The 17,827-nt window shown below is 36.3% G+C and overlaps 2 protein-coding genes across 2 annotated transcripts; both read left to right on the top strand.

The window, feature by feature from the left end:
* Positions 1 to 11,173: 11,173 nt before the first annotated feature.
* On the top strand, positions 11,174 to 15,649 carry LOC149479028 (uncharacterized). Its single transcript, XM_089708966.1, has 2 exons — positions 11,174 to 11,541; positions 11,624 to 15,649. Exon 2 carries the CDS (start codon positions 11,711 to 11,713, stop codon positions 13,844 to 13,846), a length of 2,136 nt encoding a protein of 711 aa, XP_089565092.1. The 5' UTR covers positions 11,174 to 11,541; positions 11,624 to 11,710; the 3' UTR covers positions 13,847 to 15,649.
* A 203-nt stretch (positions 15,650 to 15,852) lies between these two features.
* LOC149479027 (uncharacterized) lies at positions 15,853 to 17,342 on the top strand. The gene has a single exon (XM_089708965.1). It carries the CDS (start codon positions 16,032 to 16,034, stop codon positions 17,064 to 17,066), a length of 1,035 nt encoding a protein of 344 aa, XP_089565091.1. The 5' UTR covers positions 15,853 to 16,031; the 3' UTR covers positions 17,067 to 17,342.
* Positions 17,343 to 17,827: the final 485 nt, after the last annotated feature.

Below are 17,827 nucleotides of genomic sequence, written 5' to 3'. Positions count from 1 at the left end.
ATGAAATTTGATGGGAATATGTGTTGTATGAACCGCTACAAAAATATGACACTAAATAGTAAAAAAAAGAATTGGGGGTGGGGCCCCCCATACATGTAACTGAGGGATGAAATTTTTTTTTTCGATGTACATACCCGTGTGGGGTATCAATGGAAAGGTCTTTTAAAATGATATAAAGTTTTCTAAAAAACATTTTTCTTAAAGTGAACGGTTTTTGAGATATCAGCTCTCAAAGTCGTAAAAAGTATGTCCCCCCCCCTCTATTTTTATAACTACGGGGTATAAAATTCTAAAAAAAATAGAGGTGATGCATGCTAATTAACTCTTTCAACGATTTTTGGTTTGATCAAAGTATCTCTTATAGTTTTTGAGATAGGTTGATTTAACTGTAATTTATTATATTTGCTGCTACGGAACCCTTTGTGCGCGAGCCCGACTCGCACTTGGCCGGTTTTTTTAATAGATAGAGTGATTCAAGAGGAAGGTTTATATGTACAATAACATCCATTAAATAGTGGAGAAGTACTGTTATTTTTGAGGTTTCTAATGTGATGTCGTAAATAATTCCATTTTTTCCGCTTACATTGCAAACGCAGGCTGAACCCTACGAGTTTTATCAAAATAATGTACTAAGTATTGTACACATTGAAAAGGTCTACAGAAAAGTCCGTGATGGTATATGTCTATCTCTTATGGATAACCCACAAAGTTCATAAAAACAATTACTAAGTTTTACACGAAATACATACACAAGTTCATAAAAACAATTACTAAGTAGTAATGGTAATTTTAGTAATGGTTCGGTCACACTACCAACGACGACGACGACCAAGACCAAAATTTTCATCCTGACAAAATTGGTTCAATATAAAATATTAAAATTTACCGTCATACCGGTCAATCACCAGAACGACAGGAAATTTTAATAATTTATTGAAGTGAAACTTCTTTATCGGGGGTGGACAAAAATTTTGTGAGACATTTTTTGCGTTACGCCGCGCGCGTTACATTTTTGCGTTACGCCGTACTCGTGACATTTTTGCGTTACGCCGTAGTTACTCGTGACTATATACATGTTATATTAAAGTGATCAGCAAAATCAAAGGGTTTGTTTTAATTCTAATTCCAGTGAATTTCTAAAAAAAGTAAATAAGTAATTATATCTATTTTTCTAATACTTAGGTGTAATAATGGTATTTATTTTTCTAAGTTATTTATGATTAACCTCACTTTTTGATTGTATTTTTCAATACACTAACACGAGGGTGGAATTATGGTATCAATTTTTTCTAATACTTGAATGTTGATTGTGGTATTTATTTTTCTAAAATTGTATTTAAAGTTAACCTCAGTTTTTGATTGAATTTTTTAAAACACCAACACGTGGGCGTGATCATGTTATTTATTTTTCAAGTTATTTAAGCTTAACCTCTGTCTTAATATGTATATATTATGTACTATGTGCGTCATTAATTTCTGACTGTTTCGAGATTTGGTGCAAAATAAAACAGTGTGTAAATAAAATTAAACAATTGAGTAAAAGTATAATTTCATAGATAACACGTTGAGAAGTTCCCTGTATAAATATATAATATACATATCTTGTATAAATACATACATAATATGCCTATAGATCTTTACTCAATTGTTTTATTTTATTGATTTTTTACAAATTTTATTTACACACTATTTTATTTTGCACCAAATTTCGAAACAGTCAGAAATTAATGACGCACATATTATATATACGTTTTAATATAGAATATTTTTTATTTTACAACCTTTACAACTTGATCATTAGGAATTTATTACCTCTATTGTTCGAACAAAAATAAGTTACCGACTTTAAGAACGTGCCGACAATGTAAGTAAGTACACTATTGTTTCTTAGAAAACATTTTAGGAGTATACGATAATAAAACTATGACTCACGTAAACACGTGTTTGCTTGATTGGTGTCAGGTGTTCTATTATAATTTTATGAATTCAAAATTTATAAGAATAAACCTCAAACTCTCTGTCCAATCAAAATCCGCCTAAGGGTGCACTCACACACATCAGTCACCGTCAAGTCACCGATGACTGATCGGTGACGGTTTGTGTACGTATCCACAAACACCAGTCACCGTCATGTTGTCCGTCAGTCACGTCGCCGGTTTGACTGAATCATTGAACACATACATCAGGTTAGTCAGTGATTAGACGTGTGTCACGCTAGAGAACATGTAGCAATTGACGGTAGCACGACGCTGACTGAACTGAGACGTGACGGCACCGGGTGAGTGGGGATAAAAGTATGATACATGTATGGAAAGATTATTTGACGTGCCTGACCGGTGACGTCACTGATAGATTTCGTGCCGGCGACTGTCGTGTGGGAACAGAGTCATACTAGAACTATTGATACATATTTTTTTTTAATCCTGTCCGGTGACGTGCCGTGACGGTGACTGATGTGTGTGAGTGCACCCTAAGTCGAAATCCTTTATAAGCTGAAAACGGCAGTGGCCGGCGTAAATATTCAAATAGGTAGCGAGGAGCGAAGCGACGAGCATCTTAGTTTAACTTTTGAACTACCGCACGAGCCGAGCGAGCGAAGCGAGCGAGTTGCATGTAAATATTTAAATAGGTAGCGAGGAGCGAAGCGACGAGCATCTTAGGTTAACTTTTGAACTACCGCACGAGCCGAGCGAGCGAAGCGAGCGAGTCGCGGCAGTGGCCGGCGTAAATATTCAAATAGGTAGCGAGGAGCGAAGCGAGCGAGTCGCGGCAGTGGCCGGCGTAAATATTCAAATAGGTAGCGAGGAGCGAAGCGACGAGCATCTTAGGTTAACTTTTGAACTACCGCACGAGCCGAGCGAGCGAAGCGAGCGAGTTGCAGCAGCAGCCGGTGTAAATATGTAAATAGGTAGCGAGGAGCGAAGCGACGAGCATCTTAGGTCAACTTTTGAACTACCGCACGAGCGAGCGAAGCGAGCGGGTTGCAGCAGCGGCCGGTGTAAATATTTAAGTAGGTAGCGACGAGCGTGTGACTAACGTATTTCTTTAATATTGTATATAGTAAATTATTTTTTGAAAAATAAGGACATAAAGAAGTTTCACTTCTTACGTGTGTACTCTTATCTAGTACACGCACACATTTTTTTTTAACTAGCTTTCCGCCCGCGGCTTCGCCCGCGTTTTCAAAGGAAATCCCGTTCCCGTAGGATTTCCGGGATAAAACCTATCCTATGTCCTTTCTCGAGTATCAAAATATCTCTATACCAAATTTCATGCAAATTGGTTCAGTAGTTAAGGCGTGATTGAGTAACAGACAGACAGACAGAGTTACTTTCGCATTTATAATATTAATATGGATTGTGTTTTGCACAATTTTATTAAATTGCGACTGGATGAAAATTTTGTTCGTGGTCGTCGTCGTCGTTGGTAGGGTGAACAAATCCTTAGCAAAACATCATACGCTTATGACAATTAGTATCGATAGCGGATTCTATTCCTTTGCGTTTTGACGTTTGTCTCAGCGCTCAGGGGCCTTAGACAAAGTAACATTTAAAAAACGATAACGAAGTTAGAAAAGGCAAAAATGTATGGGATTGACATACGCCGCGTTAGATCACGTGGTCTATCTAATGTCAATCCCATACATTTTTCCTTTTCTAACTTCGTTATCGTTTTTTAATTATTATTTTGTCTAAGGCCCCTGAGCGCTGAGACAAACGTCAAAACGCAAAGGAATAGAAAATTAAATTAAAAAAAAAACCAACGCAACGAGGAAAAGTGTATAGAAAAAGGAATAAATAATTTCACAAACTTCCCGAAGATCTTTAAAAATAAATACCATTTTAAATATTTATAAAAATAAAAAACAAAGTCGTCGGGGCTGCCATACCATCATCATCATAATATATCATTTATATATATTTTTATAATGGTACTTAATTTTAAAGATCGTCGGGAAGTTTGTAAAATTATTTATTCCTTTTCCTTCGTGGCGTTGGGTTTTTTTTTTAAATTTGTAATCTTCGGTTTCTTATTTTCATGTAATATTTTCAAGTGAGCGAGACCTACCTCTACCTCCATATTACATTCCTACATCATATTGATATCTATAAGTTTGTTGCTCCTTGACATCTTTTAAGTTGGGCCGTAACCGTGCACAAATTGTAATGGACCACATGTTAGAATTAATATCAAAATATCTAGTACATTTATAATCTGTATTTTGTTGTATCTGTATCTGCTCTGTGGTTTAATATGAATAAAAAAGTCTTTAGTCTTTGAACCGCCATCCATGTGTTATAATAGGTTATGGGCCCAGTCCCTTAGATTCTCGTTTAAAAAGTGTATTTTCGCCATAGAAGTTCGTAAAAAAGACAAAGACACGCTCAGTATTGTGTTTGATTGGATTCGTGATAAAAAACTATCGTGGAACTGTATTATACGTCGTTGTGAAGATCGGGTGTGGCTTGTGCTACGCAACAAAATGGCCGGTAGCTATTTGGTCAACGTACCGAAGCTCAAGGGTCGCGAAAACTATGACGAGTGGGCTTTCGCCGCGGAGCATTTTCTCTTATTGGAAGGCACGGACATTACAAAGAATCCGGCTGCAGATGCATCGGATGCAGACAACAAAAAGACAAAAGCGAAATTAATCATGACGATCGATTCAAGCTTGTATGTCCATATCAAAGATGAGAAAACTGCTCAGGATGTGTGGAAACGTCTAAAAATACTCTTCGATGACTCCGGTTTTCAAAGAAAAATTAATTTGTTAAGGCACCTAATATCAATACGACTAGAAGATAGTGAATCCATGACAAGTTATGTAACCCAGATTGTGGATACAGCGCAAAAATTGCAAGGCACAGGGTTTCACATTACAGATGAGTGGGTTGGCTGCTTATTATTGGCGGGATTGACTGAGAAATTTTCCCCAATGATAATAGCAATCGAACATTCCGGCATGGCAGTTAGTACCGACGTGATTAAATCTAAATTATTGGATATGAGTTCTGAAGTAGATAGTAATGGAAATGACAGTGCTTTTTTATCGAGAGGTTGGCAGCAGCGCAATAAGAAATATAGCAACACTACAGAAACGTCAGCGACGCCACCTTCGAAATCTGTCAAAACAAAAACAATTCGCTGTTATAAGTGCAAAAAGATTGGCCATTATAAAAACCAATGTAAATTAGATAAAACAAAAGAAAGTGCAGTATTCAGCGTATTCTTCATGAACTCGAGTTACAAAAATACAGATTGGTACATTGATTCCGGTGCCAGTGCTCATATGATTACCGATGAAAAACGTTTGCAAGATGTGTCATATAACAATGCTATGAAAAACATTGTTGTGGCTAATAAGACGACAGTACCGGTACTATGTTCTGGAAATACACAGATAACGACGGTGGTGGACGGTTCAGAATTCAATATTACTGTTAAAAACGTCTTGTGCATTCCTAAACTTACTACAAATCTCTTATCAGTGAGTGAACTTATAAGAAATGGAAATCTAGTTATTTTCCAAGGAGATATTTGCAAAATATTAAATCACAACAAAGTGGTTGTTGCAATAGCGCATCTCGTGAATGGAGTGTACAGATTAGACACAAAACAGGATTGTCTGTTAGCAGGAAAAGCAGAAACAGCAACCAGCATGTTATGGCACAGGCGGTTAGGCCATATAAACAGTAAGGATTTGAACAGTATGAAAAATGGCGCTGTGGAGGGGGTCTCTTTCCCAGAAAAGGCTGAAATTGACAAGTCCCAGTGTATCACATGTTGTGAAGGGAAGTTAGCGAGATTGCCATTTACACACAGTGGTTCCAGATGTGACAGTGTGTTGGAGGTGGTGCACGCAGATGTGTGCGGTCCAATGGAGACAATTTCAGAAGGAAAGTCAAGGTATTTTCTCCTTTTTGTAGATGACTACAGCAGAATGGCCTTTGTATATTTTCTAAAAGCGAAAAATGAAGCCTTTAAATACTTCAAGGTTTACAAAGCTTTAGTAGAGAAACAGACACAGAAAAGTATTAAGATACTAAGAACTGACAATGGTGGGGAGTTTTGTTCCACAGAGTTTGAAAGTTTCTTGGATAAAGAAGGAATAGTGCATCAAAAAACTAACCCTCATACACCAGAACAGAACGGGTTATGTGAGCGGTTAAATAGGACCGTAGTAGAAAGAGCTCGATGTCTTCTATTTGATGCAAAGATGGAAAAGAAATTTTGGGCAGAGGCAGTCAACACTGCTGTATATTTGCGAAATAGAACATTAGCCTCCGGTTTGCAAAAAACTCCATACGAGCTATGGTGTGGAAGAAAACCAAATCTTGACCATATCAGAGTGTTTGGAAGCCCTGCAATGGTTCATGTTCCCAAAATAAATAGAACAAAATGGGACAAGAAAGCTGAGAAATATATTCTTCTCGGATTTGCAGAAAATACCAAAGGATATAGGTTATATAACCCGAGGACGAAGAAAATAACGACCAGCAGAGATGTTATCATAATGGAGACTAGTAGAAAGCAGGACACCGTAGATGCTTTGGTAGAAGAGAAAAAGGAAGAAGATAGCCAGAGTGAAATAGATGACAACAGTAGCTCAACAACCAGTCTAGAGACCATTGTAGATCCAATGGATACCACGTACGTACCAGATCATACCTTGGATTCATCAACTTCAGAAGAATTCTGCGACAGCCTGTCAAATGAGGAAACTTTTGAAGCAGAAAGATCGAACACTGAAAGAAGGAGCCAGCGTGAGAGAAAGCCAACAGTGAGGTATGGGTACAGTAATGCATGTGTTACAGAATGTTTGGATATGCATGATGACAGTCTTACATATGAAGAAGCGATGTCCGGTCCAGAAAAGGAAGAATGGTGCAAGGCTATGAAGGAAGAGTTGCAGTCTTTCGACAATAATAAAGCATGGACATTTGTAGACAGGAGTGAAGCTGATAGAATAGTGCAGTGTAAGTGGGTGTTCAAAAGAAAGTATAAAAGTGATAATAGTGTGCGCTATAGAGCAAGACTAGTTGCGAAAGGTTTCACCCAAAGAGAGGGTGTGGACTATTATGAAACATACTCACCAGTGCTTCGTTACTCTACATTAAGACTCTTATTCGCTTTAAGTGTTAAACTTAACTTTCAAATTACTCACTTAGATGTAATAACAGCATTCCTAAATGGTTATTTACATGAAAATGTATACATGCAAGCTCCACCCAATTTGGATTGTAAAGAAAATTGTGTTCTCAAACTCAATCGAGCAATTTATGGTCTTAAACAATCAGCCAGGGCATGGAACGACAGAATAAATGATTGTTTATTAAAGTTAAATTTTGTTAAATCTAAGTTAGAACCATGTTTGTATACGAAAAAATGTAAAAAGGAGCAGGTTATAGTAGCAATTTTTGTAGATGATTTTTTCATTTTTTCAAACAGTAGTAATATGGTTATGGAATTAAAAACTAATCTAATGTCAAAATTTAAAATTAACCTGGGGCAAGTAAAGCAGTGTTTAGGTATGAGAGTAAAGATGTATGAAAATGGCTGTATTTCCTTAGATCAAGAAAAATTTGTAGATCATATTTTAAGTAAGTTTAATATGACAAATTGTAAAGTTGTTGATACTCCCATTGAAGGTAACCTAAAATTAGAAAAAAGTGTAGAAATTTGTAAACAATATCCATATCAACAACTAATAGGCAGCCTGATGTACTTAAGTGTTTTAACTCGTCCAGACATTTCCTACAGTGTGAGCTATTTGAGCCAATTCAATAATTGTTATTCCTATACACATTGGAAGCATGCAAAACGTATCCTAAGGTATTTATGTAAAACTAAATCATATGGGCTTATGTTTAGCAAAGATAATTGTAGATTGGAAGGTTTTGTTGATGCAGATTGGGCCTCAAACACTCTAGATAGGAAATCCTATACAGGTTTTTACTTTAAATTCTCTGGAACTGTTATATCATATGAATGTAAAAAACAATGTACTGTAGCCTTATCAAGTACTGAGGCAGAATATATGGCGATAGCAGAAGCCTGTAAAGAGGCGATTTATTTAAGAAACTTGTTTTCTGAAATTATTGTAAATGGTTTTGACTATGTCATCACATTATATAACGATAACCAAGGCGCTCAGAAGTTGACTGAGAACCCATTGTTTCATAAAAGAACAAAGCACATTGATGTGCGGCATCATTTTGTCAGAGAGGCTGTTGCTGGTAATCTCATTAAGATAGTTTACATTCCAACAAGTGAAATGCCAGCAGACCTAACAAAGGGATTAAATAGAATAAAACATAATTATTTTATTAAGAAACTAGGTATTCAAAGCATTGTTTAATAGCAGACTATGTAATAAATAAAAGATTTTTTTTTATATAGTTTAATAAGTTTTCTGCAGAATGTTTAGATTATTTTGATAAGTGGAGATGTTAGAATTAATATCAAAATATCTAGTACATTTATAATCTGTATTTTGTTGTATCTGTATCTGCTCTGTGGTTTAATATGAATAAAAAAGTCTTTAGTCTTTGAACCGCCATCCGTGTGTTTTAATACCACAGTGGCAAAAGAAGTGGTATATTTAGGAAAAAAATTGCCAAGGGCCAGGCCTATGTGGCTTTGAGTAGAGTTCAAGATTTACAGGGTGTGGCTATCCTCTCGCTCCCATATCCCCTCTTCTTTCACAGACTTTCAACCCTTTCCTTTCCACCCTTAGTAAATGGCAGAACCGATTTTGATGTAAACTATATTATCTAATTGTACCTATATGTACACGTCATATCCTGTCGTTCGATGCTCCATTTGGTTTATTTATCTAACCACTGTCACCCCTAAAGTGCTCTATATGTAATAAACGGATGAACCGATTTCGATAAAACATTACTAATTGTAATTCACGCGTTGCTCTTTCATATTTTGATATGCCGCTTGAGTATATTATTTGACCACATTCGATTATTGTTCATTCCCACTTTTACCGCTGTAATCTGTGCTGTAATCTAATAAATGGATAAACCGAATTGGATAAAAATATAACTAACTGTACTTCACCCGTCATGCACTTTCATTTGATATGTCACTTAGGTATATTTGACAACATTCGTTTTTTTCGTTCCCACTTTTACACATTTATATAAATGGATGAACCGATTTGATAGAATATGTCTAATTATACTTTACACGTCATTCCCTTTCATTTCATATGTCACTTGAGTCAAAATTCATTTCTTTTATTACCTACCACTTTTATACCTATATCAAATAAATGGATGAACAGATTTTGATAAAATTTGACTTATTGTTACTGATAGGTCGTTCACTTTCATTTAATATATATCACTAAAGTATATTTGACAACTTTATTTTTTTTCATTTCCACTTTTACCCCTGTATACCTACCTAGGTATAATTAATGGATGAACCGATTTTGATACAGTTTATCTAAAAACCAGCGTCAGAAAATATGCTGCCTAACAAAAAAAACCTCATCTAATGCGGATTACCTGCTAGCGAGCTACGGTGGCACAAACAGATACACACACAGACACACAAAAAAAAAATAATACGACATAATTTAAAGGACATTTTATGTATAAAATTTACCTAGAAGTAGGCCTAATTTTAATTTGACCCCTCCCCCCTACTACCTCAGCTTACACCCCCACCCTTGGGGACTTTCGATATGATCACCTGGACATTTATAGAAATAACTGTAGCGTATAACAGATAACTTACGTTTTATCGTACACTGTATAGTGTACAATAGAACGCCTTAGCAAATGTTCGCCGTGAATACTTAAATGGTCATAACTTTTTTATTTACGAACCGATTGACATGATATAAACACTAAATGTTAAATGAAGATTACCACAATATATTAGTGAAAACCGCATCTAAATCGGATAAGCCTTTTCTGAGATTAGCGTGCACAAACATATAGACAAACAGACAAACAGACAAAAATTTTTGAAGTGAATACTTCTTTAGCGGCGTTGGGTATAAAATCTTAAACTCGCGTCAGGACACGTGGCCTGATCGAAAAAGCGTAAGACGGATGTTTTTTTTTGAAGTGAAAACTTCTTTAGCGGCGTTGGGTATAAAATCTTAAACTCGCGTCAGGACACGTGACCTGATCGAAAAAGCGTAAGACGGATGGATATCAAACATGCTCAACGTTAATAATCAAGTTTTCACTTCTGCCGGCACTCCCGGAGTGCAACCCGTCTTTTTTTTAACTACAGTTTTGGGTTTGGGATCGATTTAATAATAACCCCTGCTAATTTTTTGAAGTGAAAACTTCTTTAGCGGCGTTGGGTATAAAATCCTAAACTCGCGTCAGGACACGTGGCCTGATCGAAAAAGCGTAAGACGGATGTTTTTTTTTTAGCCCTTATATTCCATGCGTAAGACGGATACCATTCCAAAATATCAAACTTGCTGAACGTTAATAATCAAGTTTTCACTTCTGCCGGCACTCCCGGAGTGCAACCCGTCTTTTTTTTACATATTTTCATTGTACAGACATCACTTTTCTAGAATTTTATTATATGTATGTATGTATGTATTGATGATATTGAAGATGATGATATTGTAAGTTTAATGAAAAATGAAAAAAAAAGACGGGTTGCACTCCGGGAGTGCCGGCAGAAGTGAAAACGCGCGTAGTAGAGAGGGGATAGCTGTCTACTCTCCATCCGTCTTACGCTTTTTCGATCAGGTCACGTGTCCTGACGCGAGTTTAAGATTTTATACTCATTACAGAAAAAGTGCTCAACGCCGCTTAAGAAGTTTTCACTTCAAAAATCTTTATGGAAAAAAGTTTAAAAAGGGTAATGTAAGTCAACACGATATGTTAATTGTTATGAATACTAATCCGTAAAACATCGAGTGATATAATTATAACGAACAATGTGAATATGTATGAATGCCGGCCACACTGTATCTTTTTCAAACTATTTAAATTTATCGTCACAAGCATTTTAATTATTCTAAATAAATTAACGAATGTCATAGTGTCAAAAAATAGATAATTAATTACGTAGGTAATTGAAAGGTAATATGTATCTATAATTTAAAAAACCCTGTAAACGATCCCTCAGAACATCATTTTCTACAGCCCAGTTTTTAATATTCTTTGTTTGCAATTGTTCAAGAACTCTGAAGTTAGCAGCGTACCTACGTCGTTCAGCGGTGTGGCGGCAACACCGGTGGGACTCGGGCCTAACTTCACGTTAATGAAAAACGAATGTGCTTAATCATGGAACCTCGCGTCATTCTCTTTTCTTGTAACCTTGTAACTAACAGCACAAAATGTAATCGTTATAATTAAAATCATATTTTTTTTTTATTCTCGTTTTCATTTTAATAACCTTTAAAGTAAAGTAATAAAGGAAGAATCATCTCAATATCAAACATGGTCCATTCGGAGCCGAATCATTAATTGAAGCATCATCATCACCACATGCACATGGCGAGGAGTCGCAAGAGGATTATGCTGGATTGCCGTCGAGTCGCATCCGGTCAGGTTACGATACCCATCCTTCTTCTCTCCATCTCCTGTGCGTTTTAATTTGCGTTAATATCGTTATTTTCACGTTTCAGTTATCCGTGCACGTGTTGAGCAGCGCGGCGCTGTGCTGATGCTTAACGGGAATTTGTAAGTACTCTTGTTTTCTATAATCTGCCAAAATGAGTGACTGTGAAGATACAATCGGTGGTAATTCTAAATCTCCTCGTTTAGGTATTTGTAAAAGTATAAATATGCAGCTCGCTGACTTAAAGAGACAGCGTGGCACGTTAAAAGGCAGGCTAACATTGTTTGAAAGATATATTTCTAAACTAGACAAATCAGAATTAAATTCAAATAGCAAAACTGAATTAGAATTACGAATAGAGTCCGCTTGTACACTTTTTCAAAGTTACAATGAAATTCAGAGTAAAATTGAACAATTAGTTGAAGATTCGGATATAGCAGCTCAATTAGAATACCGTGAATTGTTTGAACAGCAGTATTTTTCTATTATGGCTAACGCGAAGTGCTTGGTAAATCCTAACAGTAGTGAAAAAACACAATCTATTTGTCATCAGGTTTGTAATAATTCTATGTCTATTAAATTGCCAGTTATAAAGCTACCTGTCTTTGAGGGTGCTTATGATCAGTGGTTGGAGTATAGGAATTCATATCTCACCATGATACACAGTCGTGATGATCTTAATGATATACAGAAATTTCATTATTTAAAATCTTCCCTCAGTGGTTCTGCTTCTCATGTTATTAGTGCATTAGAGTTCACGGCTGAAAACTACTCACACGCATGGGATTTATTAGAAAATAGGTTTCATAATAATCGATTATTAGTACAAAATCATGTCAAGGCACTCTTTAATGTTCAGGCACTACAAAGCGAATCGTTTGTTCACATTAGAAGGTTAATAGATTCAACATTACGTAATTTACGTGCATTAAAATCATTAAACGAACCCACCGATTCTTGGGACACTTTGGTTGTCTATTTAATTGTGTCCAAGCTCGATCAGTCCACAGAGCGTGAGTGGGAGACGCATAAAGGTACTTTATTGTCAAAAAATGAATCAAGAAACATTAAATTAGGCGATCTATTAGAGTTTCTTGGAAACCGAGCTGATATGTTAGAAATGATAAAAACGAATAATGTGCGCGGTGTTTCTTCTAATAAACATAACAATAATAATTATATTAACACGAATAACAATCATAAATATTTTAGTAAGCCTAAAAACTTGTCGCAACCTCTCACACATACACACGTAGTTAATTCATCTCGTAACAAATCTAAATTCGATATCAATGTAAAAGAACGTGTTTGTGTTGACTGCGGCGGTGAACATTATTTGTATTCATGTCCGAAATTCTTAAACAGGCCTGTGCAGGAGAGACATGTTCTTGTAAAAAATAAAAACCTTTGTCGTAATTGTATTCGCACTGATAGCCATTTAGCAAACGATTGTTCATATGGTCCATGCAAATTATGCAAAAAGAACCATAATACACTACTTCATACTACTTATCTTAGTTCTAGTGAAGAATTAAGTATTCCCGCGTCTATACCTAGTTCGCATAAATCAGCTGATACGGGAGTGCATTCCGAGCGTATAAATGTACTCACGTGCAATGCCGCTGCCGCTATACAACCCGTGTTGCTTTCGACAGCGCTCATTGACGTTTCTGACTCGAGTGATAATTATCACACAGTTAAGGCGCTCCTTGACAACGGAAGTCAGAATTGTTTTATTACAGAATCGTTGTGTAATCGTTTACAAATACCAATAATACAGTCCACTATACATATTTCAGGTGTTGGGCAGAGCGTATCAAAATGTTCTCACACCTGTAAAGTAAATATTCGTTCTAAAGTTAATCATTTTAATATAAATATTCAATGCTTGGTTCTTCCTCGTATTACATCAAAGTTACCTTCGTTATCAATTAAATCTCAAAGGTTTCAAATACCTAAACACATTTCACTCGCGGACCCTACGTTTAGTGTGCCGTCGGATATCGATATCCTTATAGGAGCGGATGTATTTTGGGATTTATTAAATAGTGATAAGATTAAACTTATTAATGGTCCTTATCTATATGATTCAAAATTAGGATGGATAATTTCTGGGCCTATTTATAATAGTCATTCGTTTAAGACTGAAAGAGTTCAGTGTAACTTAGTTCAGATAAATACTCAACTGAAAAAATTTTGGGAGTTAGAAGAATTGACTGACTTATCTTCTCCCATGTCTAAAGATGATCGTTATTGTGAAACGTTATTTAAAGAGACTACAAAAACGTGACAAACACGGTAGATTCTCTGTTCGCATTCCTCTAAAGGAGTCACCTGAGTTATTAGGTGATTCGTACACTATGGCTAAAAATCGTTTTTTATCTCTCGAAAGAAAGTTGGATCGTTTGCCTAATTATAAAACACTTTATAGCGATTTTATTAAAGAATATGAAACACTTGGTCATATGACTCTAATTGAAACAGAAAATATTCCAGATTTATTAAGTAAACCACATTATATATTACCTCATCACGGTGTCTATCGTGAGGATAGTTTAACTACAAAATTACGTGTTGTGTTCGACGCGAGCGCGAATACATCAAACAACAAATCGTTAAATAATATACAGTATACAGGACCTCCATTACAAAATGATATATTTTCAATTTTACTTAGATTTCGTCAATATAAATACGTTGCCTGCGCAGATATTCAAAAAATGTACAGACAGATTTTAATTCAATCGGATCAACGTAATTTACAGCTGATATTGTGGAGGAATAATCGAAACCTACCTTTACAGTTATATATGTTAAATACAGTGACGTATGGAACGGCGTCAGCACCGTTTCTCAGTATGCGTTGTTTAAAACAATTGGCTTTAGACTGTAATGATGAATTAGTTGCAAGAACAATTAACGAGGATTTTTTCGTTGACGATTTAATTACGGGGAGTAATGACCTTAAATCTTTAATGGAATTGTGTAATAAAATATCCAAGTTGTTAAAACAGGGTTGTTTTCCGCTGCATAAATGGACATTTAATTGCGACGTATCTCCTGAAATGTATAAAGACCTAAACATTGATGTAAATCATTCATCCAAAACGTTAGGTTTAGGCTGGTGTACACAAAAGGATGAATTTTATTTTACAACTAAATTTACAAATCATGACTCGATAGTTACGAAGCGTGTCATATTATCCACCATTGCACAAATATATGATCCATTAGGTTTATTAACGCCCGTAGTAATTAAAGCTAAATCATTGTTACAAAAATTGTGGCTACAAAAATTGGATTGGGACGACGAAGTTCCCGAAACCATTGCAATTGCATGGCATAAGTTTCTGTGTGATTTGCAACATTTACATACTATTAGACTACCTCGTTGTGTTATTGATGATAATAGTTACAAGGAGCTTCATATATTTACTGACGCTTCTCAAGATGCCTACGGTGCGTGCGCGTACGTTAGGTTGTGTAATAATAACGGTGATTTACCAGTTTCAGTGCATTTATTATGTGCAAAAAGTAAATTAGCACCGATAAAGATAGTAAGTGTTCCGAGACTCGAACTGTGCGGGGCTTTGGTAGGTGCTAGATTATATATTAAAATAAAACAATCTCTCCGTTTAAATTTCGATAAAATATATTTTTGGACTGACTCAACTATTGTGCAAGGCTGGTTGAGTATGTCGCCGCATTTACTTAAAACCTTCGTTCAAAATCGCGTTGCACAAATAAATGAATTAACATGTGATACAATTTGGCGACATGTTAAGGGAACCGAAAACCCTGCGGATATTATAACTCGCGGCACGACGTTAGACACGCTGAAGTATGATAGTAATCATAATTGGTGGTGTGGCCCTGCCTTCTTACGCGATATAAGTAGTAAGTGGCCAGACAATAGTAACATCTTTATTTCGCCATATAGTGAGTTGCCTGAAATTAAACATAACACTGTTCATTTACATTCTACTCAATTATTTTCAATATTTGATTTTGAACGTTATTCGTCATTTATTCGTTTGCAAAGGATTTGTGCATATTTATTGCGATTCATTGATAATGTCCAAGTACCTATTGTCAATGGCAAGGTCAATGGCATTCGTGTGCGACAAACCGGTTCCTTATCTGTAGATGAGTTACAGCGATCACTTGATACATTAACACGGTTTGCTCAACAAGAATCATTTAGTGAACAATATTATAGATTAAAAAATAAGTTATTAAATAATAGTAAAAATATTAAAAATAAATTGATATATAACAAAATAGCCGGTTTAAATATTTTTCTAGATGAATCAAATATTATTCGTGTCGGTGGTAGGTTATCTAACGCGAATGAATTTGATTATAATAAAAAACATCCCGTATTGCTTAGTGGGAAGCATCGCTTTTCAAGATTATTATGTGAATATGAACATAAACGATTGCTTCATGCTGGTCCTCAGCTTCTAGTATATTCCATGCGTGAAAGGTGGTGGATTTTGAGGGCTCGCGATTTAGCTAAACAAGTTGTTCATAATTGTATCGTATGCAAACGCATGAAAGGCAGGACATTGACCCCTCTCATGGGCAACTTACCTTCAGAAAGATTAGAACAAAATTTTCCTTTTATGAATTGTGGAGTTGATTATGCCGGGCCCCTGCTCATTTTGGACCGAAAGGGCAGGGGTGCAAAATTAATAAAATCATACATTTGTTTATTCGTTTGTTTTAGTACAAGGGCTATACATTTAGAACTGGTAGGTAGCTTGAGTACACATGATTATATTTTAGCATTAAATCGGTTCATAGCACGGCGTGGAAAGCCTTATCAAATCTTTTCAGACAATGGAAAAAATTTCGTTGGTGCTGAAAAGGAATTATCAGTAATTTTTAATAATGGTAGTGATATTTCTGATTTTCTTAGTCATAATCAAATTCGTTTAACATTTATACCACCGTACAGTCCTCATTTTGGCGGGTTGTGGGAAGCAGGAGTCAAGTCCTGTAAGCATCATTTGCGGCGGGTGCTGGGCAATGCTAGGTTAACACGTGAAGAGTTTGAAACGGTATTAACGCAAATTGAAGCCGTCCTGAACTCTCGCCCTCTGTCTCCTCTGTCCTCAGATCCTCATGACTTTCTCCCACTTTCTCCAGCCCATTTCCTGATCGGTCGACCACTAACTGCACCTATATGCGAAAACCTGACGATGATTAAGCCTACGCGATTGGGACGCTATGACCATGTGGAGCAACTTCGACAACATTTTTGGCAGCGTTGGTCGAAAGAATACATTTCAGAGCTCCAACAGCGAATTAAATGGAAAACCAACAATGAGGACCTCAAAGAGAATAGCTTAGTTCTGATCAAGGAGGATAATGTTCCTCCTTTGAAATGGAAACTGGGTCGAGTGATGCACGTCTTCCCGGGGACTGATGGGATTTCCCGAGTGGCTGAAATACGGACAGCGCACGGCATCATACGCCGATCGTTTGCAAAGATTTGCCCGTTATAACCCTCATGATCCAGCTTCACTGACGAGTGCTTCATGTTGGAAGCCTTTCCTGAGTTCTTCCAAGGCGGGCGGTATGTTCAAGAACTCTGAAGTTAGCAGCGTACCTACGTCGTTCAGCGGTGTGGCGGCAACACCGGTGGGACTCGGGCCTAACTTCACGTTAATGAAAAACGAATGTGCTTAATCATGGAACCTCGCGTCATTCTCTTTTCTTGTAACCTTGTAACTAACAGCACAAAATGTAATCGTTATAATTAAAATCATATTTTTTTTTTATTCTCGTTTTCATTTTAATAACCTTTAAAGTAAAGTAATAAAGGAAGAATCATCTCAATATAAAACAGCAATAGTTCTTCATCGTCTGTCATAGATGGAATACCTCCATAGTACATTTACATTCTGCGGGTCCAGACAGAGCGAGCAGCCTCGCGAAGTAATTGCTGCTACAAATAATACAAAATAATAATAATCTTACAGTACTCTTCCACAATAATGCTATGTATTGTTTATTATTAGATTCCTAGATTATAATTTTTAACTAATATATCATAATATAAATTATAGGTAATAAAACATTACAACGTTTGTGTTCTGCGTCAATATAGTAGGTACATACGAGTTTTATAGAGTACTAGCGACCCGCCCCGGCTTCGCACGGGTGCAATGGCGGCCGGCCGGTACCGCCGCAAACGCTACGTCCCGCAATTTTGACGTGACAACGTCTTATAATTCGATAGAGCCGCTGCACGCACGAAAAAACA

The sequence above is a fragment of the Colias philodice genome, chromosome 21 (assembly GCF_061535455.1).
Source record: "Colias philodice isolate Cphi_HAF_F1 chromosome 21, ilColPhil1 Martin Lab GWU primary, whole genome shotgun sequence".
Classification (NCBI taxonomy): domain Eukaryota; kingdom Metazoa; phylum Arthropoda; class Insecta; order Lepidoptera; family Pieridae; genus Colias; species Colias philodice.
The sequence above is the reverse complement of the archived record's forward strand: the minus strand, read 5'-3'. Positions and strand labels throughout refer to the sequence as shown.

Coding starts and splice junctions, on each gene's coding strand:
- LOC149479028 (XM_089708966.1), top strand. CDS start 11,711: ATGAGTGACTGTGAAGATACAATCGGTGGTAATTCTAAATCTCCTCGT.
- LOC149479027 (XM_089708965.1), top strand. CDS start 16,032: ATGCGTGAAAGGTGGTGGATTTTGAGGGCTCGCGATTTAGCTAAACAA.